General features: G+C 35.6%; 2 protein-coding genes across 10 annotated transcripts in view; one reads left to right on the forward strand and one right to left on the reverse strand.

Annotated features, from left to right (window-relative positions):
• Positions 1-248: 248 nt before the first annotated feature.
• Positions 249-4,941, forward strand: LOC107784251 (choline monooxygenase, chloroplastic). Of its 3 annotated transcripts, none has more exons than XM_075236681.1 (10): positions 249-600; positions 1,700-1,745; positions 1,921-2,056; positions 2,411-2,485; positions 2,584-2,796; positions 2,881-2,976; positions 3,105-3,229; positions 3,322-3,415; positions 4,486-4,536; positions 4,668-4,941. In XM_075236681.1, the coding sequence occupies exons 1-10, from the start codon at positions 288-290 to the stop codon at positions 4,803-4,805; spliced, it is 1,287 nt and encodes a 428-aa protein (XP_075092782.1). In that variant the 5' UTR covers positions 249-287; the 3' UTR covers positions 4,806-4,941. The 3 variants fall into 3 exon arrangements, with proteins under 3 accessions (XP_075092782.1, XP_016460838.1, XP_075092783.1); XM_016605352.2 differs by having other exon boundaries at positions 3,108-3,229; XM_075236682.1 differs by lacking the exon at positions 249-600 and adding an exon at positions 658-1,586.
• Positions 4,942-6,421: 1,480 nt separating this feature from the next.
• LOC107774818 (calcium-transporting ATPase 8, plasma membrane-type) overlaps positions 6,422-25,573 on the reverse strand; it is a 34,242-nt gene continuing 15,090 nt past the window's right edge. For 3 of the 7 annotated variants that reach the window (XM_075236686.1, XM_075236683.1, XM_075236685.1), the window contains 33 exons: positions 22,556-22,790; positions 20,680-20,796; positions 20,549-20,588; positions 19,871-19,995; positions 19,637-19,768; positions 19,436-19,525; positions 18,905-18,974; positions 17,800-17,870; positions 17,617-17,700; positions 17,456-17,533; positions 17,313-17,384; positions 16,965-17,048; positions 16,802-16,884; positions 16,613-16,721; positions 16,481-16,536; positions 16,214-16,256; positions 16,057-16,140; positions 15,731-15,868; positions 14,223-14,288; positions 14,049-14,147; positions 13,353-13,463; positions 12,795-12,962; positions 11,498-11,557; positions 10,183-10,347; positions 9,991-10,107; positions 9,562-9,660; positions 8,934-9,071; positions 8,721-8,821; positions 8,044-8,089; positions 7,817-7,951; positions 7,052-7,159; positions 6,879-6,970; positions 6,422-6,799 (listed from right to left, as the gene is read on the reverse strand). In XM_075236686.1, coding sequence (XP_075092787.1) covers positions 6,691-6,799; positions 6,879-6,970; positions 7,052-7,159; positions 7,817-7,951; positions 8,044-8,089; positions 8,721-8,821; positions 8,934-9,071; positions 9,562-9,660; positions 9,991-10,107; positions 10,183-10,347; positions 11,498-11,557; positions 12,795-12,962; positions 13,353-13,463; positions 14,049-14,147; positions 14,223-14,288; positions 15,731-15,868; positions 16,057-16,140; positions 16,214-16,256; positions 16,481-16,536; positions 16,613-16,721; positions 16,802-16,884; positions 16,965-17,048; positions 17,313-17,384; positions 17,456-17,533; positions 17,617-17,700; positions 17,800-17,870; positions 18,905-18,974; positions 19,436-19,525; positions 19,637-19,768; positions 19,871-19,995; positions 20,549-20,588; positions 20,680-20,796; positions 22,556-22,729 — 3,264 coding nt within the window. In that variant the 5' untranslated portion in view covers positions 22,730-22,790 and the 3' untranslated portion in view covers positions 6,422-6,690. Of the gene's footprint in view, positions 6,800-6,878; positions 6,971-7,051; positions 7,160-7,816; positions 7,952-8,043; positions 8,090-8,720; positions 8,822-8,933; positions 9,072-9,561; positions 9,661-9,990; positions 10,108-10,182; positions 10,348-11,497; positions 11,558-12,794; positions 12,963-13,352; positions 13,464-14,048; positions 14,148-14,222; positions 14,289-15,730; positions 15,869-16,056; positions 16,141-16,213; positions 16,257-16,480; positions 16,537-16,612; positions 16,722-16,801; positions 16,885-16,964; positions 17,049-17,312; positions 17,385-17,455; positions 17,534-17,616; positions 17,701-17,799; positions 17,871-18,904; positions 18,975-19,435; positions 19,526-19,636; positions 19,769-19,870; positions 19,996-20,548; positions 20,589-20,679; positions 20,797-22,555; positions 22,791-23,134; positions 23,259-25,573 lie in introns of those variants that run through there. The other 4 variants (XM_075236687.1, XM_075236688.1, XM_075236684.1 and 1 more) reach the window with 3 other exon arrangements.

Below are 25,573 nucleotides of genomic sequence, written 5' to 3' on the forward strand. Positions count from 1 at the left end.
CATCCCATAACATTCATTAATAATCATCGTATAACAATGTCTCCATTATTAACCACTGTATAAATAATCCCAACATTATAATCATAATAAAACATGGAACCAATCATGAGATAAACGATGTTACTGTTTGGCAGGAATAGGAGAGAAACAATAATAATAATAATAATAATAATAATAATAATAATAATAATAATAATAATAATAATAATAATAATAATAATCTATATAAAGCATATCCAAACATAAAATACCCAAAAGTAAATTAAGACTGACATTCCATCTATCCTATGGCAGTTCTGCAGAAGCTCAGTTCCTTTAATCACTTCTCCAGACAACAACATCAAAAACTATCTCAATTCAAGAATCCCAAATTATGTTGTCCTATAAAGCACAGAATCCATCATCCTTCATTTCAAGTCTCATCTTCACTTAACACTAATTACTCAAACTACCATGATTATGCTCAAAAATTGGTTCAAGAATTTGACCCCAAAATCCCTATTGAAGAAGCTGTGACCCCACCTAGTTCTTGGTACACTGACCCTTCTTTTTATAATCAAGAACTCAATCAAGTTTTCTTCAAAGGATGGCAAGCTGTTGGTATAACATCTTTGCACCTTTTTTGTCTATCTATACTACTATATGCTTCTTTAAATAATAAAAAAAAAAAAGATCATATTTGAATTTTTGCTTAAAAATTACTACTACTAATATTTTGGATTGTGTTTGTTCTTTCTCTGGATTTTCCTGGTTCCTTTGTTTAATTTTGTTTTTGGTCTGATTCAATTTGGAAATTTAGTAGCTTGTCATTGGAATATTAGATTTATTAGCAGTATTTTTTAGACTTTATCGGGGAGAGAGTAGTTACACCAGTTAAAAGGGCAGCCCAGTGCACAAAACATCTCGTGTTTATGCAGGTTCGTGGAAGGGTCGCACTGCTGATTCCACGGCTTGAACCTGTGACCTACACAGAGATAACTTTACCGTTGCTCTTAAGTTCTCCTAAATCTTTGCAATTGTTTTTTTTCTTTTTGATATTAATCTTTGCCTTTATTAGCTCTATGCCTGAAGCATGGATGTTTAGAGCTTTCCTTCTTCATTTGTAATTACGCATATCTTTACGTATACTCTTATTGCTCAACATAGTGAATTAATACAAATACACTCTTATCACTAAACTGCAGTGAACTAATACACATTGTCAAACTTATAACTTAATTGTGGTAAATTAGTATGGTTTGGTGTAAACTTAGGGGAGCGCTTAAGTTTTTACACACACACACACACACACACTCCCTTTCAAATTCCAACTGTATTAGTAAACATAGCTCTTGTGGATCTCCTGCATATAGGCGGCAGTGGACAATATTTTAGTGGAACTTTGTTGAAGTAATTTGCCAATAGTGCTAGGGGAGCTTTTTTGAGGCACAATTAGTATTGATAAAGTTTAGTTTGCAAAGCTCAATTTGAGCTCAACTTGCCTAATTTGCTATTGCGTAGACGCATTGGTAAGAACCTAGTTATGGGGTACAAAACTATGGTAATTGTATTGACTACAGGACAAGTAAAACGAGAGTGTAATGCAGGTTCTTGTTTATTTATCTAGTAGTAGTATTGATTTTACCAATTCTTGGTAAGAGAGTATTAAGTGATCCGCTTTCTGAATGTGAATTTGCTGCAATTCTTTTGCGATTTTCAGGGTACACCGAACAGATCAAAGAGCCAAGCCAATATTTCACCGGAAGGTACTGTTATGCCGTAAATTTCATTATACTATGCCATCGGTATTTGTTAGTTGCAACTGATTCATATCAAAAGCTTTCGCTTAAATGCAAGCGAAAGGAATAACGAGCTTTCGGTCTGGTTAATCTTGAGATGTACCTGTCTATTTTATTCAAGTAGCTAATAGTTAAAATACAGATTGGGCAATGTCGAGTATGTTGTATGTCGAGATGATGGTGGAAAAATACATGCTTTTCATAACGTGTGCCGGCATCACGCCTCTCTTCTTGCCTCGGGAAGTGGGAAAAGATCTTGCTTTGTTTGCCCATACCATGTGAGTTTTTAATTGCTTTGAGCTGATTTCAGTTTTCTTTTCTCAGTACATAATGCGATTTGAAGTCTTACTTCACCATCAGTTTTCTCTTGGTCTTATCATTAATTGTTCTTTCAGTAAATGTGATTACATGTTGGGTTATTGCTGCACCTGGCTGCCCTTTATGTTTTTGCCTCTTGTCAATTTAGTATGTCTTCTTGCTTCCTTTATGTACTTAGCTATTAGCTTCTTAACATGCATCCCAGAGATATTATTATCTTAATATTTGTTCGGTATAGCATATGATACAACTTTAGACATAGTGGAGGAAATACCATCAAATATAATTTTATTTTACCGCTCTTCCTTTTGCAGGGGTGGACATATGGATTGGACGGAACGCTTCTTAAGGCAACTAGAATAACTGGAATCAAGAACTTCAAAGTGAACGTATTAAACATATATTGAATAACCACATTGTCATTTAATGGTCAATACTTAAATGTGGGGGTGATTTGGTCTGTTATGTTTTTCTATATGAAGGATAGGAGATGGGACTAGTTCCAATGAAAGTAGCTGTATGGGGGCCGTTCATACTTCTCAATTTTGAAAATGGAGTTTTGTATGAACAAGAATCTGATTTTGACTTGGTTGGAAACGAATGGCTGGGTACTTCATCCCAAATCTTGGCGGATGGTGGAGTCGATTCTTCATTAAGTTTTTTATGTAGACGCGAATACACCATTGAGTGTAACTGGAAGGTCAGTTCTAACGTTACGGTTAGATCTGTTCATTGGTCCAAAATAAATCGGTCCTTTTCTAATTACCAGTGTGTTCTGTTGTAGGTGTTCTGTGACAACTACTTGGATGGCGGTTATCATGTACCATATGCTCATAAAAGTCTTGCTTCTGGTCTGACGCTTGACTCGTATTCTACCACGGTATGCTCAACACCATTTTCTAACTTTGAGTTGTATTCATTCTTAATTTTCCTCTGAATCCAATTTCCACAAGAGCTACTGTTTAAGTGGATGTCTGTTGTTGTTGCATGCAACTATTAATAATGAAGCAGATACTTGAGAAAGTGAGCATCCAACGATGTGAAACTGGTAGTGCAGAAAAGGACCAAGAATTTGATCGACTTGGATCAAAAGCTTTATATGCATTTGTGTATCCAAACTTCATGATCAACAGGTTGGTGCTTCATATATAGATAAACCGGCTGGTTTCGCTTCAGCTTTTTCATGACTGGTAATTCTTGTAAAACTAATCTGTGGAGCACATAGGTATGGTCCTTGGATGGACACGAATCTCGTACTGCCTCAAGGACCACGGAAATGTCTAGTGATATTTGACTACTTTCTTGATGCATCTCTCAAGGTAAATGTAAATTCATTCTATGTAACGTGTGTTTAATTTCTATATGCATCTCTCGCACCGCTCTTCCTCAGTTCTTTCCTAAGTACTCTGGAGGCACTGAATTGTTTAACTTCCTCGGTTAATTTTCACACTGGTGGTGATAAAATTGTTGTGCTCAACAAGATAAGATCGTGAAATTACTAAGTTGAATTTAGACGTTAGGAGAGAAAAAGCTATCTATCAAGGAGATGATCAGGAAGACATTTCCTGTTATGCATTCCTTCTGGGATCAAAACTTGACATCTGGTACTAGACTGATTTAGTGTATGGTGTCTAGGTTTTGGTTTGGCACCAATTTCTTTTAGGAGGCCTAAGTGTTATAATTTCTAATTTGGTGGATCTTAGACTGCATTTTTACGGATTTTTGTTCGTTTATGTCTAGCTATGCCTTTATTAGGCGTGAAGGGGGGAAGGGGGGGAGTAAAGTTGTTGCCATGTGATCAGGAGGTCACGGGTTCGAGCCATGGAAACAGTTTCTTGTAGAAATGCAAGGTAAGGCTGCATACAATAGACTCTTGTGGTCCGACCCTTCTCCGGACCCTGCGCATAGCGGGAGCTTAATGCATCGGGCTACCCTTTTTATGCCTTTATTAAGCCTGAAGATCCTCCACTACTGAAATGCCATTTTCTCTTCATGGAAGATCTTTTTGGGTACCCGGGGGGGTGGGGGGTGTGGAGCCAGGGAAAGGAGTGTCGGCTGCTCAGAGGTTAGTATGAAGTGGATTTTGCAATTGTAAGGAGAAGCCAAGATCGTCTGTTGGTGGCGTGGTATTTGAACCAAAAAGAAACACATCTCTAGCATATCCAGTTAAGTTCAAAGCTTGAAGTGAATCCTTATGGAGACTTCCTATATAGTTATATTCTAATATTTATCTTCATTGTGTTCCATATGTTACTGGTGTACGGCGTACTTTTACGTGATAGAAAAGGAAAGGAATCATAATTCAAAGTTATGGTGTGTCCAAGTCTTTGTTTTCTTACTTAAAGATCAAATTACTACTTCCAGCAATTGATTCTTTATTTGTTCACAGGGTGACGAGAGTTTTATCGCACAGAGTCTCCAAGATAGTGAGACAGTGCAGGTATAGTAAAAACATGTAAAATATTCCGATCAGCTTTGTTACTGGCATGTCAATGCATATATGCGACTATATGTATCCGATCGTACACAGTCACAAGTGTTGGTTCTAATTTTGCTGTCTACAATTTGCAGATGGAGGATATAAAATTATGTGAAGCTGTACAACGAGGCCTCGAATCACCCGCGTACAACTCTGGCCGGTATGCACCACAAGTCGAGAAAGCTATGCATCATTTTCACTGTCTTCTATATGAAAATCTTTGTAATTGATGTATTTTCAGTGGTAGCAACAACGATCTGTACCAGAAAATTATCTTAACTGTTCCTAGCCCTTTGCACCGTTCGTTGTACCATGTATGGCTTTAATATTGTTCTAAATCACAAGGTATAACGGATCTTATTTGAATTTAGTTACGACGGACTTCCCCTATGTATTCACAAGTACCACTAGGTTTGGTAGACAACAAAAGATTTTAAATGCCACCTAGAAATACACAAAATTGGGCTTACTGTTTCGTTGTTTCCATAAATAATGTTAAATGATTTTTTGAGGCGCCTTTGCTCCTAACCCTATTCGGAGCAAAGGTTATCTTACCAAGTCTCAGAATTCCATAAAGGTTATCACTAAAATACGACGGACTTCCCCTATGTATACACAAATAAGATGATATTTCCTGTCGTGTTAGGCCTACTGTCTATAGGAAAATCTCAATTTTTTGTTCAAGTTGCAAATTCGAGAGTAGGGGCGTCAATAGTTCTGTTCGGTTGCTTATTTTATAAAATTTGTACCATACCTATTTTTCGGTTATTCTATTATGTATAACCAAAATTAGACTTTTCGAAACCAACTCAATCATATCGGTTTCTCTTCGATATGAGTACGGTTCGATTAATTTTCGGTATTTTTTAAAATGTCATGTAAAAGTCTATAGTAAAAGTAAAATGCAATAAAATACGTAATTTTATACGACTTAACAAAATTCTCTAAATATTTTTACTGTTTAAAGGGTGATGAATTAAAAAAAATGAAAGACGGCCAACGTATAGATCAATCAACTATTCTGCAGCAGCATAAAAGAAATCAAGCAAAGATAAAGAAAATATAATCACAGGAGTGAACAGATATTAACCAAGCTGGGACTCAACATAAACTCTATAGAAGATTAAATATCCAAAAGGATAAATCTAAATCATACGAAAGAAACATATTCAATACTTTGTAGTTTACTTCTCATAATCACCAGAATAGTAGAATACCTTGTGGCTTGCTAGTGATTATGGTGGAAATAATTTTGGTTTCAATAGAAGTAGCATAATACATTTGGGAATTAGAATTTTTAGTTTTAATTACTTGTTGAATTGTAATTGTTTTCATAATTCCAAAATTTAAGAAGAAATTTAATGTTTCATTTTGTTTAATTACTACATAATATATTTTCACATATAAATTTATTTGGTACGGTTCGATATTTTTTCATTTTATTTTCATAAAATTAAAAAAACTTAACTGAATTATCGGTACGATTATAAATCTATATAAAAACCTACATTTTTATTAAAAAGAAACCTAAAACTCAATTCAATACGATACGGTTTAGTCGATTTTTAAATATTCATTGACCGAGAATATGAAGAAATGAGGATAAATAGCTATCCTCCGTCAAAGACGATGAAAAAATCACATATGGGTAATGCTATTTTGGGGCCTGTATCCTCGTATTAGTGCTTGCTGATGTGCTTGCTTGTGCTATCTTAAAATTAATGATATGATATAATCAAGTGCAACCTTGAAGATAAATTGGAATACATAGCCAAACGTTGGTGGGTCTATCGTCTAAAGCAAATTGCTATGTAATCAATTCCTCGTATAACAGAATAAACTCATGTTATATGAACAGCAGAAAAGGCTTTTTTTTTAAACCTCCGAGAACATAAGTGGAGTACATACCAGCAAAATTCGAATCTGCTGCAGAGGCGCCTACATCCGAATTTAAAGAGGCAATCAAGAAATATATGTTTATGCTGTTCTACTACATTCACAAAATGACCCAACTAGTAAAATATTAGCGGCAAATTTCTGTACAGTAGCAAAAGAAACGCCACCCTTACAAAACGCAGAGACACTTGTTAGTTAAATTCGTGTATGTATAAATGTCTATGAACACTCCTGTTGATTTCTTCGTCTCGGTAATTTCTTGGAAAAGTAGTCCCCAAATGGCTTCTCAGGGACAGGTATCAACTTCCCAAGAGCAGCAAGGGGCCAGCTGTTGAGTAAAACCAACTTCACTTAGTACCAGAAAAATTACTGGATCAATTAATGACAGTTGATAAGACCAGACTAACCTTATAAGTCCAATGACTATTGAAACAAGCCACAATTGCCAACTCAGTCTCACAGTTGAAACGAATTTTCCAAGAAAGAATATTATGATAACCTAAGGAAAAAAAAAAAGATATTGTTAATATGATAGGTTGATGTTCAACGCCAAATAGAAGGATAGGGATGAGGTATATACCTGAAGCACCAATGTGAAGCCGATGATTGAAATGAACAGACGGTTTTTGTGGACTCCTCTGAATACATTTATCTCATCTGGCTTCCGAGCATTGAATTCATTGAAAACCTGCAGTTTCGAGTCATTAGCAGTGGATTCAGCGATTAAATCTCAGTAGACAGGCAAATATCTAAGCTAATGTGCCTCGTCACAAACAGCAGTATGAAATTTCAGCTTCAGACTTTTTGCCCCTTTTTGCCCCCATCGCCCGAACAAAACCAAAAATAAGGAAAAGGTTAGGAACACGGGGAAATTGAAGGAGCTCAAGAGAAAAAGCTGCCTCATATTTATTTTGAGAATCATTTCCAAAAACACAACCAAAATCCTAAAAGAGAGCAGAGATTACTACCCCTTCCATCCGAATTGGGTTGTCCACCCTTGATCAGGCACGATTAAGGGAAGATTTGAAACTATGAATTGTTTAATATTAGTTGAGAAAACACATGGATGCTTTGACTTTTTTATAGCCAATAACAGAAAAATAACAAGGTGGAGAAGCGAGGCGGCTAAAAATTTTATGGTATTAAACGTATTAGACCTGCTGATTCAAGGAAAGTGGACACTTCTACAATCCAAAAATGTAACTAAGACAATTCCTAGGGGAGAGGACGTGCTTGAGTTCGCACTAGGTACAAACAAGATATCTTTCTTATGTAAGAAAGGAAAAATATACTATGGGGAGTGCAAAAGCCAATCATAGCATGTTTCTTTATCAGCTATTCTTACCTGACACAGGACAAAAGCATTGAAAATCAAGGTATTCTTCACTTTAACAGCATGCTCCCTCGTCTCATGCTCCAAATGCAGAATTTGTTCACCTCGGAAATTGAGGATTAGGAGAACTGTAACTTGATACAGAGCCTGCAGATGTTCAAGCAGGAGATATCAACCTGAAAACTAATGTAAAATGAATATTTATCACTTTGGAACATCAGCCATCAAATTCTTTTTACCTGTATTAATAGGTTTCTCCACATTATATTGGTGACGAGAGGTTCCCTAAGATAGAATTAAACAAACAATCAATTGATGCTGTGCACGAGAAACATTATAACTACGAGGACATAGGTTAGTAATACATAAAGAAGCTGAAAATAAGCTGATACATTTGGGGAATCATTGGCTAGAGCTGCAACTGAACATATTCCACCACTAAATGTTATTAATACAAGTAGGATGCACATCAGTACCGAAGCATGAAAATGAATGGCAGAAGATATTGAGGCAATATAGAAGTCTCTATAATCTAGTAACATAAGTGGAAAGAGTCAGAAACGTATAGAATCCAGCTTAGAGTATAATCACATTAACGTTAGGAATGTAGTGAGAATGTTCAAACCAACTTAAAAGTATCTCACGGCTTCAAAACAAGTTCACTTCCTACACATTATGCGAAACGACATGAAAGAAAAAAAATCTAACAGATCAATAATATTTCCTTATAAGAAATCAACTGCACAGCCACATGATGGATTAGTTATCTCTAAAAGCCAACCCCATCTGTCAAACTACAAATACGCAGAAATGGTAGTGCAGCCAAGCTAATGTTACTTGACAAAACAAACAATATCTTTGCCATTAAAATGTTGAAACAAGCTTCTTTTTTTCAGATATAGATCTACAAACTAACCTTCGACCAACAGGAGCTCGGCGCATTAGATGATCAGTTGGTGGTTCTGTGGCCAGTGCAAGCGCACCCAAGGTGTCCATAATAAGATTTACCCAAAGTAGCTGCACAGGTGAATGGCAAAACCTAAATGATTAACATCAGAACATAGAGGTCGAACACACAAAGTGTGCATCCGCACCACTGATCAATGATAAGAGAGCAGAGAAACTAAACCTGAACAGCATTCAATGGGACATCACCAGCAGAAACTGCAGCAACAACATTAATTATAAGAGCAGCAACGTTAACAGTTAGCTGAAACTGGATGAATTTCTGGATGTTAGCATATACGGATCTGCCCCATCGGACAACCTGTATTTGATGGGATAAAAAATCAATAGAAATAAGTATTGCCGTGCACTGGTCTGAAAAATTTTAGAACTTCAATCACTGCAACTAGAAAAGATACTAATGGGTTTGCAAAATATATCAGGTAAAATAGATCGACTTCTGAACTGCTGAAGGCAATTTAAACGTGTACAGAAAACTTGTATTCTGAGATAGGAACTTGTTAGCAATAAAGAACTTTTCACAAAGAGCCTATCCCAAGTATTTCAGTCAATCCAGAAGATTCAAAATTCCCAGCAGGAAAGTTCATTCCCCACCATTAAAAAGTAATACTATGCACTTTCTTTTAGGTTCCAAAATATATAAACATGACTGTTGGAATATCTTCAAGGCAATAAAATTAGAAAAATATTGTTCATGTTCCTTAAGTCGAGCATGCAAGACAAGTTTGGCGTTACTAAGATAATAAGAGCCTGAGAACTTCCTGCTAAAGCTGCCAGCATGATAAACTGACCTTCACAACAGAAGCAAAATTGTCATCCAGGATGATGATATCTGAACTTTCTTTGGCAACTTCTGTTCCTTGAATGCCCATAGCAAGACCAATATCGGCCTACAAGGCAGCAGGAAAGCAAATTTTATTAGCAAAATATAGCGGTTCGTTGTGAAGGTAACACCTGCCACCCCATGAAAGAAAAACTGAGAATAAACAAGAAAGTTTAACCAGCAAATAAAAGAGTAGAACGCAAGAGAAAAGACTTCATTTCTCAATGGTTCAGCAAGTAACCATATAGCAACAGAACGAAAATCCTCAGGCAGAAGGGACAGTGAACAGGATAAAACAATTCAACAAGAGAATACATAGCTAACATGCACCTAGCCGACCTCATGCTTTCTATAATCATATCAGATAACTACATTCTTAACCAGCCAAGAAGAGCACCTCATGTAGTGCAGGAGCATCATTAGTGCCATCGCCAGTTACAGCTACAACATGGCCCTTACTCCTTAGTGCTTGAACAAGCAAGAGCTTATCATTAGGAGAAGATCTTCCCATAACCTGGACATGATGTGAATTTAAAAGTGAGGAAAAACCTTGTTGAACGACTAGGAATAGTCTAGTTTCATTCCATACCGATATTTTCTCTGCCACTTCCTTTCTATCTTCCTCCGATAAAGCTCTAAACCTCTTCCCTTCAATCAGGTTTGGTTCAGTTGCATCAGCATCAGACTTAAGAATCCCACATTCCAAAGCTATTGCTTTTGCTGTTTGTAAGTTGTCACCAGTGACCATTCTTACCTGTGAATTTGAGGGACAACAGATTTATGCTTTTACATATATTGAAAGGCAGCCGCGCAGCTAAAATATTTCAAAAAGGATTGGAAGCAACAACTTGTAGAACAGTATATCCTATAGTAGTGGACATCCTACAGTATGAGGGTATAACAAAGCTCCCCATGCTGGGACTTCCTAAGTTCAAATATGAAAGGTATAGGGTACAATATGAACAAAAGAAATCATATAATATTACAGCCTAATACAGTCATAACATGTATTGCACACTACAAAGTTTTTCAGAGATGTATCAACCATTTAAGACTTCACCAAGCACGCAAGAGGAACACAGCTTGTCAAAGAAAACATTCACTAGAACATTCACAGAACAGTCTAGCTGGTCACAAAAGTTGAGAACTTCCACAGATTAACAAGCAGCTGATCTGCCTAATCTGTTTGAGAGTTCCATGAATCTGAAACGATCTCTAAGAAAGTATACCAATTAAGCTCAATTCTTTATTGTTCAGGCATCGTACCGTTCATTCAAAACCACAATTACGATCAAACCAAAAAGAATATTGGTATATGCATTACAAAAGACGAGTATCGCAGACTTCCTACCAAGAACTGCCTATCATCCATGGAGTTTACAACTCTCCACATTGTTTCCTTATGACACCAGAAACCAAGTATTTATTATATTAAGGACACAAGTACCTTCAATTGGATAAACTGTATGAAAACTGACAATCTGACATGCTTGAGCAAAATGCCATCGACAAACACAAACAGGACAATTAATAGAAAATAAAATACAGATATATACAGAAGCAAAGATAGATACTTTATCTTAACTAAGAAATAGGCAAATAGGCTAATTACAATATATATATATATATATATAACTACCATACGAAACCAGAAAGGCAAAAGCACAAACACTGAAACATATGTGTTCATAACTAGAGAGTTAAAAAATCATTCTAGATAAAGTATGTAATCTGAGGTCCAGTAAGCAAAGGCTTTTTCCTTCAAATTTATGGTAACACAGAGATGCGACCATCATTGAGCTAATAACACATGAAAAAACAAATAATAAGAATTAAGGCAGGATTACACTCAATACAACGTTGTGTTTCAAAGAACCAAATGCAAATGCATTGTTCCAAATTACCTTCACTCCAGCATCACTACATAATTGAACTGCATCTCTTACACCTGGGCGGCATGGATCCTATAAGATACATGTGAAGAATTAATTACATGTGATAAGAGCAAATTATACGATACTTATGCATTATATATGCTTAAAATGGAAAGGTATGTAGAGAAAAGAGAAAGTGAAATGAATTGTAACTGCAGAACAGGCTATGAGAGTGCACAGTAAGTTTAAAACTTAGCACCCAGTTCCTTAAGTTATCCAGGGTTAAAGATAGAGTTGAAGCCGGAGTCGACTTATACTTTTTTCAAGGTTGAGCTCAGTCAAAGACTCATTCAAAATTCAAACGGCGAGCTAGCTTTTCTTCCTATTTCTCGTATAATTATACCCCGACCCCACATGTGGGATTACACTGGGTTTGTTGTTGTTTGTTGTTCTTGTTGTTGTTTTTATTGAGAAAGACGTAAGTCATCATTTCTGCAATTAAAAATATTTGAGGAGGAAAGCCTAGTCCTTGGCCAGTGGCCCTAACCATCACTCTTATCTCTCCATCCATTCCAACTTCCTAGCCACCATTGCTACTTCTTCTCCAAGTCGTAGCAACATGTTCACCATTCAACCTCCCCATGGTTTTGGTTCCCCACCAGACTGATTTTGCTTCGCTGCTTAAATCTTTTTCACCCTGTTCTTCACCACTGTTGCTCCATAGCATCTCCGCTATAAGTTTCAGTGCCCGAAGACTGACTACCTTCCACTCTCTTACTGCTGCTTTCCAGCTGGAAAACCTAACTTTATTTTGAAGATCTCATGGAATTAATGTCAACAAGGCGATATATCATCTCCAACCTCAAGCTTGGGGATTTGCCTTCATAGACGTACTATTTATGGGTTTCAATTAAGAAGCGTTATCAGGTTAAATAAAGCAAACTTGAAAATTATCTTGGTTGTCAGCTTCCAAAGTCGCTTTATCTGTTTGCCTGCCCTAGGTAAGCCTACGGGGCACACAATCTCAAGTTGCTGAATCATCTCCTTTGTGTGAGCACGAGCCGCAACTTTCAGTCAGCCAAGCCCAAAAACAGTACAGAAAAGGATCAATTCAAGATTACCCCATAAAGATCTCAGCTTAGTTTTGATTTGACATGCAAATTTACACCCTTTAAACAGACTAGCAGAATAATTGAATAACTTGGAGTTCTTTAACATTTTCTTCAGTCTGCTGCAGAAAAGTTACCCTTGGCGCGTAGAAGAGAGAAATGTCCTATAAAAACAAAAACAAAAAAAAAAAAAAAGGTTTAAAGGTTTTGCAAAGTACCTTAATGCCAACAATGGCAAGTAATACCAGATCACCCTCAGGTATTTGCCATTGCTCTACTTCTTCTTCGTTGGGAACTTTCTCAACGTCAAATTGTCTGTAGGCAATAGCAACGCATCGCAAACTTGATGCTGCCATGTCATTGATGGATTGCTTGAAATGTGACACCTGTGGACCACAAATACTCAGAACTAAAGCTGAAAATTTATAGAATAATGCTAAATCATTTTCGGGTCAGTAGAATTATGCTATATCTTATGCAGCAGCGCATAGAATTGATAACTGAAAATTCATAGAATAATGATAAATCTTTTCTGGGTCAATTGTAAATTTTCAAGGAACACACCATTCAACCTCGCATTGTTCTTATCTTTTGAATTGCCCAATTCAAATTCAATGGTTCACAGTACAAATACTCGGAGTGATAACTGACCGATATTCCTCAAAATGAAGAAAAAATAGTGCACTTTTTAAATCAGGTTAAAATTGCTAGTGAATAAATAATTTTTAGTTTCTTCAACGGATCAACTGCTTGATAAGACCAACATTTACACAAACCTTATCATCACCCAGAGGAACCACCGACCCATTCTCATCAATGAAACTTGTACAACAAGAGAGAACAATCTCAGCCGCCCCTTTCCAGTGCAAGTGAACCTCAGAATCATGCTGCAAAACACCAAACCACACATGCAGCATCAATACTTCTCTAATCAAGAAACACGGTATTGGTAACGCCTAAGGCATTGTTTGGATATAAGACCAATTTAATAAGGTGGTTTCTCAACGATCATAAAGCTGTAAGAACTAAATTACGACTTCCAACCTTCCAGATAGCTTTAAGACTTTTTCCCTATCACAAGGAAAACTTATGGCACCTAAAGAAGAGATGGACATGTTCTTTTGACAAGTAAGAAGAGATGGACACAGAAGCAATTTTCTGTGAATCATCTGGATACCAAATAAAAGAACCAGGTTTTCTGAACATCAACTAAGCATCTTTTGGTCTTTGTGCTAATCAACTAGAAAAAAAAATCCTGTGGAAGTGCCAGAATGATAAAAGCAACATGAATAAACAACCTTTACACTATATGGCTACTATTCTTAACAATGATGATATGGGAATCATATGTCGGTTTTTATATTAGTTTGATTTTCCTGTAAAGTCCTCAAGTAGAGTATCAAAGGTTTAACACTAAAACCAGTCATATTATATGCTAAGAAAAGAAGTTTCAGAATTGAGCATTGCATTACCAGCTTCACAGCAACGCCACCTCTTTTTTTCTCTGAGTTGAATGGGAAAGCATGAATAATGGATGCTTCTGATTGTACTGCATCAAAATTCATCCCTAGCTGTAGAAGCAAGAAACAGTTTACTAAAGAGAATTTTGACATCAATTACTATAAGCATAAAGCAAGCATAATTACATTGACAGCCCATTGGAGAATAGCTTTCTCTGTCGGCGATCCAGAAATCTCAGCAGCACCACCACCCTATCAGAAAATGAGCAAGCACGTGATCTTCAATTGCAGTATCTTCTCTATCTAGATGCATAAAGGTAATCCCCACAAAATGATAAAGCAAAAGCGGTAAGACCACTCATAACTGATAAGTGATAACACGAAGTCACACCATAAAGAGTCAAAGGACTCCACAGTGGCAGAGAAGGTGCTTCAGCAATTGTTTAGTTAGAGAGTATTCTCAAAACAATATTTGTTGTTTTCTTTGATAAGCAGAAAATTTGTACACATAAATCATTAGCATGGACCCTAGGGCCCATGTTGCTGGACATATCAAGCAGTATCTAACCACCCAGAGGATTTTTTGCTGACAAATCCACCACTTTATACAACCATTTTATAATTGCTATTCATCCTGCAGTTCATTCTCCTCTTAATATTCAAAAAGCCTAGAGTGCACCAGCACTGTAAATCCCTGTCAACTTAGCAAGTAAGCTTTCATTAATTGAAACACTATATTTCAAGGCTACTCGTTCATGTCAAAACTCGCCATCACTTCTAGCAGACGACAAGGGCAACATACAGCTCAAAAATTTCAACTACTATATTAAAACGTAGAAAATTATAAATATAAGCGAGGAATACAGTTTCTAAACTAGTATATATGGAACAGCAGATTCACACCATTCAGAGTTATTAGAATACTCAACATCAAAAGTTCCTCAAACTTCTATAGTATATATCCGCAGCATATTGTTAAGCATAAGTGCAATCAAGAACTCCTCTCTATTCATAATAGACCCACAAGTCAGGTGTTAGTGTAACTTGATTTTACTTTACCAAAAGTGTTTCATTTATTCAAAGGACAAAAAAATAAACACCCATTTGGAAACAATACAAACACTGATTGAGACTATCAGCTGGGAGCAGCTAATGATACGCCACAACCTAAGAAATAAAAGCACAGTCCATTCTCTCTCATTTTAGTAGATTCAGCCTCAGATCATTAACTTAAGACCCACTTGTTTACACCATAACCGAGGAAATGATTCCCCGGTCATCCATTTGACATGATCTGTAGCCCAACATATATAGCCCGACTCGTGCATGTATCAATTAGTAGTGAAAGAGAATACTTTGTAACAGTTGAAAAGTTAATATGATGGAAAAGGCAAAAAAACCTACACCTCAGTCCCAAACAAGTTGGGGTTGGCTCATATGATGGAAAAAGCATTACATCAAAATCTAAATCAATATATTAAATGCCTTTGACACTTGAAACATGTGAAAATCGTACGAAATAATATTATGAATACTATAGCATTAAGCATTCTGAAAAATCCAAAGACAATGCAATATAAATTGGAGTACGGACACTTAACATTTTGTGACCCGAATTAAATTAAAATCTGAAGGCAAAGGAGAGAAATCACGTCTAGGCTCTCAACAGAGCTGACAATTCTTTATTAACTTACCTGTGGCACAAAAATGCTTCCAGTGGTATTCAGTCCTACTCCTTCATGGAGTAGAGACAACACAGTTGGAGGCACTGCAGATCTATCATCAGGTGGATCAATCTTTTTACCGCAGACATATGCCTCAACCACAGTCATCTACAAAGGAAAAATTAAAATAGAATTGAAGCTCGGCAGATTGTAAAGCAAAGCTGTATACAGTATAAATTGGCTCTTCACACAACATCAGCGCTAAACACAGTCACAACCAAGAAGGGGAAAGTGGAACAAAAAAAGAAAGGAAGAGAAAGTGGGGAAAAGTACAAGAGGTTGTAAAAAAATTCCACCTGATTCAAAGTCAAGGTTCCAGTTTTATCACTGCAAATTGTAGTTGCAGAGCCCATAGTTTCACAAGCAGAAAGCCTTCTCACCTGCAGTTAAATGTTGTTTAGAACACAGAGAATATCTTAAGAAAAGAATTCAGAGAATGATTACTGCTCCTACCAAAGCCTTATCTGCCATCATTTTCCTCATTGAATAGGCAAGCCTGCAAGATTACAGTTGACCACAAGTCAGACTACTTCAAACCAGTTGTGGAAACAGAGGAATATATTATTGCAAAGACAAATAGTAAATACTCCAAAGTTGATGAAGAACACAAGGTCCAAAATAATTAATCACTTGGAGATCTACCTTCACAACCACACTCAGATTTGAGCTTAACAACCAAGGCATCTAAAAGAGAAGCAAGAACTGAAGGACCATACTTACGTTAGGGTAACTGCCAAAGGAAGTCCTTCTGGCACTGCCACAACCACAATAGTAACCTACATTTTCCACAGGTTCGCTGATTTCAGATGACAAACAATTAAAGAACATAAGGTCATTAAAAAGAGCACATACAGCAACAGTGAAGATCTTTATAGCTCCATCTACAGCCTTGCCAACCCTTGTTTTCCCAGCTTTGAATTGAACAGTGCCGTCTGGGTTATAAGTATGCCCAGTAAAGAATCTGTTCATAAAATCTCAAACTTAAGACTCTCGGAACAGTAGAGGCAAGCGATAAGAGCGTCAATTGAATTCCAGCACTACCTGATCATAAGGACAATCAGAACAGCTAAAGCTACAGTGAGACCAACTATACCAATGAAGGTTGCCACCCCATTCAGACGGACCTAAAATGAATTAATCAAAACAATTTAAGCAGTGAATGTTGATCCTTCAACGCAGTCATAACATTTTACACTCAAATAACCTGCAATGGTGTTTCCTCTCCATTATCCTCTGTAATGCTTGCCATCAACAATCCCCATTCTGTGTTTATTCCAACGCCTATCACCTGAAAATGAACACTGATGTGTTTAAAATCTTTCGATCGATCAATCGAGCATGCCTCAATCTCAAACAAAGTTGGAGTTGATCATATGAATTCCGTGTAAGCATTCCGCTCTATCCAGGCCCAAATCATTCCAATGCTTTAATAATGTCTTTGCAACAAATTAGGGATCTCTAAAGCCATTTGAATATTAGAAATTAAAGTTTAACAGGAAATGACCAAAGTAGTCCCTTCAACACACTGACGTCATACAGAAAAAGAGCCTACCAGCATCGTTCCATAGCCATCGGCTACTTTGCATCCAGACATAAGGAAAGGTGATTTTAAATCCTTGTGAACCTGGGTAACAAATTAATACCAGTTAAAAAGGAAACAGCAGTGTAACCTAAGAGATTACTAGAAACACTCACAATCTTGCTCTCTCCTGTCATGCTTGATTCATCAATTGCAAGAGAGTGACCCGAGATTAATATTCCATCAGCAGGTACCTGCAATCAATGTAGAAAAATAAATTCATAGAAAGATTATATCGTAGTTACAACATCAAAAAAGGGAAGAAAAAGAAACTGACCTGGTCACCAATTTTCAGAGGCACAACATCACCAACAACTACATCAAATATTGAAACGGGAATTCTCCGCCCACCTCTAACAACCTGTACAAAGTACGCTAAGAATATTTGAAAAAAACAAAAGGGAAGGACCCTAATCCTAACTCTCACAAGCAATACACCAGGAAAGAGTAGAGGACAAACCTCAATTTGTATGTTCTGCTTCTCTTCATTAAGATTTTGAAACTGAAGTGATTGCTTATAGTCACTAACAGCTGCAAATACATACAGTAGAAATGTCCAGTTACAAACAGGAGAGCAAGAAAATGAACTTTTAAACTAAGGCTTTATTCATTAGTCAGATATAATCCAGAGGCTAAAAAGTTTCTATGCAATGGCTTACATCAACAACTTTAAATTTGGGAAAACAAATAAAGACAAGTAAAGGCATGTTAGACTTTAGATGCCTTTTTAGTCAGCTGTTTATGCTATTGTTGTAATTGAAACTACTAATCAAGAGCACAGAAGATTTTCTGCTCTGAACTCGTTTTCCTTTCACAATTTCTTTTCCAACTCATATGCTGTGTTTACTCGTCTAACTAGACGAAGAATCACAGACTTGACAACATCTGCATCCTTACAACAAAATTATGTGATAATGCTTTTGGTATTTCGGTATTGGCACTGAACATGGAGTTGTTTTTTTATCCTACAAGTTGCTTGCAAAAATGGGCAGTTTACCTCAAGAAAAAAACCTAAATAAGAAGTGATACTGGAAATGTTAAGTTGTAGAAGCATTGGTTGCTAATAAAAATCAATTTGCCGATGAGGAACTTGGAGGGAGATATTGAATTATTCATGAAATGTTTACCCCAGTGCAGGATATGTTCATCCAGAGCTTGAGTCTTAAGTCTGTTATACATTATCACTAGTATAATGCACAAAATAATGATCTCGCCTTATCCCATCGGGCATAGCAAATGACTCCAAATTGGACTACTACTATGTAAAAACCCTCCAAGTATGATTGGCATATATATCAAACTACGATTATCAGTATGGTCATCAATCAGCCTCTCAAGTCTATACCATCCTGAATTAAATATCAACTAACCTAATCAGTCTCTCAGTCTTTCCCTTTCTAAATCAATCAACTTAAGCAATCTAAAGACCGAATCCGACCATGTTATTGATAAATTATCCAGTGTTAAGAGTTGATTTGACATTGCACATTTTTATCAGCCAAATTAAACACAAGTTTAACATCAAGACCTCTACTGAAATAAAATCTCTATGTAAATCCTTGTACCTGTCACAACTATGACAATAATCACTGCCAAAGCAATGCTTCCCCCATCGTACCATCCTTCTTTTATACCCTAACAGAGCAAGCTTAATTAGAGCAGAGAAGAAACTCACAAGACAGATATTAAATTACTTGTTTGAAGACAAAACATAGTGGAAAAGTTAGACATAACATGCCAAATAATTGATGAGAAAAAGGAAAAGAATAAAGATGTTCATGGACACAAATTGATGGATATTGGTGCATTGTTCTCTATATCATATGTGCATTTCCCATAAAAGAAAAGGAACATAAGAGCTTTTTTTATAGTTAAGAACGCAAAAGATTTTACTAACACAAATGTGTTTTTCAAGATCTACAAAGCTATAACCACTCACCCCGGCCGCAGTTGTGTAAATCTTCAAATTATATCTCCACTCAATATCAATAAAGGAAAACAAAGATTCTTTCTACTGAAATTTCAATAAATAGTTTCCCAGTGCAGGATTTATATCTTAAAATCAGGAACAGAAATTATTATGTGTTTCGACCCACCTCAGTCTTTATGCCCAGCGCCAATGATGCAGCTGCGGCTACCATCAAAATAATCAGGGTTGTATCACAGCAAGCTTCCCAGACAAACCTCTACAGTGGAGAACACAAGAAAAGGGTAACTATGTTTGATGATAAATAATGTGATAATGATTCTCAACAACAAATCACGGCATTAAATGATGCAATAACTGTAACACATACCCAGAAACTCCTCCCTTTCTTCCGAGGATATGTGTTGGATCCATATGCATTCTTCCGTTTCAGCAGATCTACTTCATCTCCATCAATTCCTTTATCTAAACTTGTTTTCAACTTCTCTGACACCCCTTTAACCTGATGTTACAACATTTCATAACAGAAATAGAGAAGACTATTACTTCATCCAGCACTCGTATGACTCAAAGAAAAAAACTAAAGTTTTGAAGGTGAACTTGCCCCTCCACATCGCTGCAAAGCAGGGACGTCGTGCTCTCTAGACATATATGCCAGCTCCTCTAGGCTGATATCAAACTCGCCAAGGGAGGTAGTAGTTGGAGGCAACGTCTTAAGAGCCCCATCCCCTAAAATAAGAAACATGTAAGACAAATTAGTATTCTGCCAAAACATGTGACAAACAGAAAAATCTACTATTTGAAAACACGACTAAAAGATGCTTCCTCAAAGGTGCACCTATAGCAAATTTTTCAAAACTATAGCGAAACAGCCCAATGGTATTACTCACCTTCAACTACAAAACAAAGTCACTGATTCTTTTGGCATAAAATATCAGCAAAGATGTAGCAATTGCAGTAAGAGAGTAACTATGGAAGAAAGTCCTACGTAATTTGATTACCAAGTTTTCCTTTCTGTCATAAATTCTTTGCGGCAACTATTATCTATCAGCAATTAACTCTGCTTCTGTATTCTTGGTTTGCGCCAACAAGCATATTTTAACCTATTTTTTAATTTTAGTATAACAACCATGAGACATATTTTTTTACTACCCACTTTTCCCCACTTACATCAGCATTCCGGTAATTAGATACGGACAAATTTAGTTGAAGCTAAACAGTCAGAGCTGTCACAACATAGATTTCACTCTATGACTTAAAGTAAGCATCAGGAAGTGTTTACCATTGACTGTTCGCCCCGCTTCTTGAAAAAGAACAGCTGCCTGATTCATTGCAAAGAAAAAAGGAACAAACAATATTTACTTCCATTTAAAGCACTGAAGGGTAACATGAAGATTGGAGAGTAATATTTACCCGAATAACTTGGGCATGGGTTCTAATTTTAGCAATCAATTGCTTTCTTTCTTCTTCCTTTTTTAAGTCCAAGGTATATCGAAATCGACGAGAAGCATTAAGGACAAGCGCAGCTTGCTGAAAGATTAGTCAGATCAGCAAAAGTTTATACCGATCATAAATAAATGGAAGAAAAGCAGTTCCCAAGAATTTTGAATAACAAATTAAATTCATAAAGGGAAAAGGCAAACATGCAGCAGTTGTCTAACCGGCAAAGAAACAAAGAAATCTAAAGCACCAGCTTCTCCAACACATCGACAAAACAAGATATAAGAAAAGACAATTCACATAACCAGCAAACGAAGTGCCCTCTCCCATTTTGGAAAATAAGATTTATTGTCTTCTTGATCCTGGGATTGGCTTCAATTACAGTCTCACCACTGTAGTAGTGTCCATACATTCCACAATTTAAAAAAAAAAATCACCCTTAAAGTAATGTTAAAAAACATAATGCTATAGTAAAGGAACGTGGACGTTGATAGCCACATTGCATTGGGTAAGAGAAAATCTTTGAGACACCACATATATCCCTCAACTGCTCAACCCATAGAAGACCAATACGCAATTCTCATAATAAAATAAACACTACCACCAAAAAAATGATAGGTGAAACACTAAACAAAAACTAATAATCAAAACCCACAAAAATTGGATGTTTTGACTTACCAGAAAAACACTGAAGACTGTTACCACATTATTTAGCACTCTCAATATGTAAAATCAAAATTGACCAAGTTGAAACCAAAAAAAAAAAAGATAAAATAACCAAATAGGCAAATGGTCTTACAAACACAGTAAACAAAGAATAAGCCAAAACCATGGATCCTTGAACCCATCACCCTAGCCACCTACCTAGCACACACACATCACAAGCACAAAACTGAAAGAAGAAAACAAATTGAAAAACACCCAGTTGAATTTTCACCCTACACATGACAAGACATAACACCAACAAAAGTAAAAAATACCCCAACATAATGCACCCCAAAAAAATCCCACTGTATGCCCTGACATGTAAAAAAGATTTAGATCACCAGGTGATCTAAAAACGCAATTGCAGGTTCTCTATACAAACATTAATTTGTAACCTTTAAAAATGGAAAGCAATCTTCTAAAATATGTCAAAATACACAGAAAATTTTTACATTGACAGTGCATATAACTTAAACTCAAGAAAAGCAAAGAAGAAACACCTAAATAAGACTTCACCCCAAAAAAAATCACATAAAACAAACAAAAAACTACTACTCTTCGGTCCCAAACAAGTTGGACTCAGCTATACTTAAACTCATCTCATGCCAACAATTATGCAAATACAATAAAAAGTGTTCAAAGTTATGTAATTTTTCTCAATGCGTAAATCTCAAAAAGGCTAAATCACTCCAATAAAGCATAGACCTACCGTAAAAAGTATTAATGTCTAAAACATATTCTCAACTAATATGTCATCTTCTCCTTCTTCCAAGTCCGGTGCACTAAACTACCACTATGTGCGGGGTCCGAGGAAGCGGTGGACCACAAGAGTCTATTGTATGCAATGTTACCCTGCATTTCTGTAAGAGACTGTTTCCGCAACTCGAAACTGTTTCCACAAGGGTCTTAACTAATATGTATCGCCTATAAATACACCCTAACAAAATGCACCCAAAAAACCCATAAAACAAAATTAACAAACAATGAAGAAATGTCCGAATAAGATTTCACCCCAAAAATCGCAATAGAAAAATATGTAGGAGGTTACTCCATTTAAACTCGTATCATGTCAATATTATGCAAGTACAAATCGAAAAATTGAAAAATATTAGAATAAAAATCCATTCAAAAAGGAAGTACTAACCCTCCAGCGTTTCAAGCGGTCAATAGGAGCACTCTTAGTCCTTGGAATATCAAAAGGACTTCCACCACAATCCATAGACCTGCTACTGCTGCCATTAATCCCAGCTTCCAAATCCTCATTACTATTCTGATGCCGCCTATACGGCGAGGTTTTCACATTTTCTTCACCACTCATCTTCTGTGACTGTCGCAGGAGAGATGACACCAGATTTGACACAACAATTTTTTTTTTCTCACTGTATATTTTCAAATCTCATATAAATAAACACACAAAAAAAATCATATAATTTTACTAGGGTTTATCGCCTAACACCGACCAAACCACATTAATATTTAAAATACCAAGAAAAACATAAATATATAAGTGAATAAATTCTTTAACAAAGCAGATCAACTACTTAAAACATATATTTAACCAAAATCAGTATTTTCATCTCGAACTATGTGCCATTAACCATAAAAAAATCTAAAAAAAAACATACATACTGTCTTCAATTTTACTGTCGCTAAATTATATATTCGTGAATTATTTTACTGTATTTTGAATTTCATAGAAGAGAATGTAGTGAGAGAGAATTACCGATTGTTGGAGTAACCGACGCAATGTGACAACTGAAGTGCAGAGAGAGCAATGTAAAGTAAATTGCTTTTGTGTTTTCGTAGAAAGTGTTAGGAAGCTTCCTTCCCTTTTTAGGAGTGTTTTTCAAAGAAAAAGAAGATTTTTAAACTTCCCTTTCATAAAAATGAAACTTAGTTTGTACAAGCGGTTCTGCACATGGTACAACGTCTAAAAAAAAAAAAAAAAATCCCTTTTCGGATATTTTTAAGTGTAATACGAACGTAATTTACTGATTATAAACAATGATATTTTTACGTAGTGTAGGGTGATATTCTTTCCTGGGTCATCAAAATTTGTGATTTAAACCATACTATTACTTCATTTTTAATCAAAAGTTCCGGGTCCAATACTAAACATACGCTAAAAATAGGACTTCAAGCTAATTTGAATTAATCGGTGGGGTACGAAATATACACCAAGGAATCAAAAAAGTAGATATTACTTCATCAAATAGGGTTATTAATTGCACTAATGTCCCAATTAAAAAACACTCCCTCCATTCCTATTTATATATCTTAGTTTGACTGGACATAAAATTTTAAAAAATAAAAAAGACGCTTAAATCTTGTTGTCTTAAACTAAAAATGTGTGCATTATACGAAAATATTCTTGAATCTTGTATCTTAAATATGTTATGTAAAAAGTTGGAGTTATAAAAAGAAATATTTTTTTTAACAGAATAAATTAAAAAAGAAAGTAAGACACATAAATTAAAACTGATTGAGCATGATATAACGGAATTTACCTAATGTACAAGTTAAACTTATTATAAACTATAAGTGATGGTGCCAAATTAATTTTTTTTATATGTTGTATAATAAGTGAAGCATGTATTACCCAACAATTAATTTTATTTCATCTCATGTACCCCAATATTGGCACTGCTATTTTTCTTTTGATTTTGACAGTGGTTGTTACAGGTACTATGATTTTATTTGCTACCCAACCTTAGTACTAGGCAAGTAAGTAATTCTATTCGTAGATAGTAAGTCTGTTGCGTGTGGAATAAGTAAAAGTACTGTAATGTTTACATGAAGTAGGAAATTAATTTACTTATAGGAAATTAAAGTTAAAAATTGTAAACGTATTTATTGATCCTTTCTCATGAAGCAGGCCAATCTGGCTGGACCACGCTAGTCTTTAGCTTTTTCATTTTCTCAGAAACGCGTTTTTTTTAATTATTTAATCTTACTTTTTTGTTTATTGAATATGGTATTTGGAGTAAAATATTTATTTCATTTTTTGCAAAAAAACAACGCGGTTTTTACTTTTGTTGTATCTTGAGGAAGCTCTAAAAGGGAGGCACGTTGGAGGATACGTGGGATTTGGTGGAACCTACTAATAATGACTATAGTATATAATAAAACTACGACATGTTTTTAAGGATTGTTTGTCTCGCTTACTAATTATGTTGAGATTATAGTATGGAATAATTAATTGATTGATTAACAAAAAAAAAGGCAGCCTAATACATACGAGACATCCTGCTTTTACACGAAGTTCGGAAAAGGATCGCACCCTAAGAGGTAGGGTATAGATAGCTTAATTGAGTAATTAAATGTAAAGGATTTTTATACATGAATTATTTACTATAAAAAAGTTTATCTTTATCTGAATTATTACTAATACATGTATTTTTATTATTCTCACATAACTTATGATATTAATAGAAATCAGAGGCGGATTTATAGGGCAGGACACTGAACCCATAATCTTTCCACCAAATTAGGTATTTTATGTATATATTTTTTATAATTGGTCTAATGTTGTTTGTTGACACTCATGCTCTAAAAATATTAAATGGTCTACTTTATTGAAAAATGAGTTATTTACCCAAAAAAACAAGGATCGATTCTCACATAGTATTTTTTTTCTCATTTCTTTAATAGTGTGCCCATGTTCTAAAAATTGTAGATCCGCCTCTTATCAAAAATTTTCACAAAATTTTATACTAGATTAATTGTTCTAATGATACAGCCAAACGACCCTTACATTAAATCTTAAAATATAAATATTGTGAATATATGACATTATTTACAAGGACAGATGGGTTACATGCACCATACCAGATATAAAGGACATTGCTGTGTCTCCCAACAAATGCCCCCACATGACTATGACTTTATATGAGTCATTAAATATTAATTTCTTCTTCTGGGGGTTAACTACGTGTTTAGGAGAAGTATATCTTTATATTTTGGTATTGTCTGATATAACTGAAAATGACAACTTAAAAAGGGCGTATCTAATTGTTTTGTTTCTTTAAAAGTATGTATTGTTTATTTAGTGTCACAATTAGGTGGCTTTTGTCTGAGTTTTTGCAGAAACTCCTTTTGCTAACTCTGTTTAGTGGAAAGTGTTGGTTTGACATGTTTATGCAAGAAACATAATGTCTTTTAC

This window comes from Nicotiana tabacum, chromosome 18 (assembly GCF_000715075.1).
Source record: "Nicotiana tabacum cultivar K326 chromosome 18, ASM71507v2, whole genome shotgun sequence".
NCBI lineage: Eukaryota > Viridiplantae > Streptophyta > Magnoliopsida > Solanales > Solanaceae > Nicotiana > Nicotiana tabacum.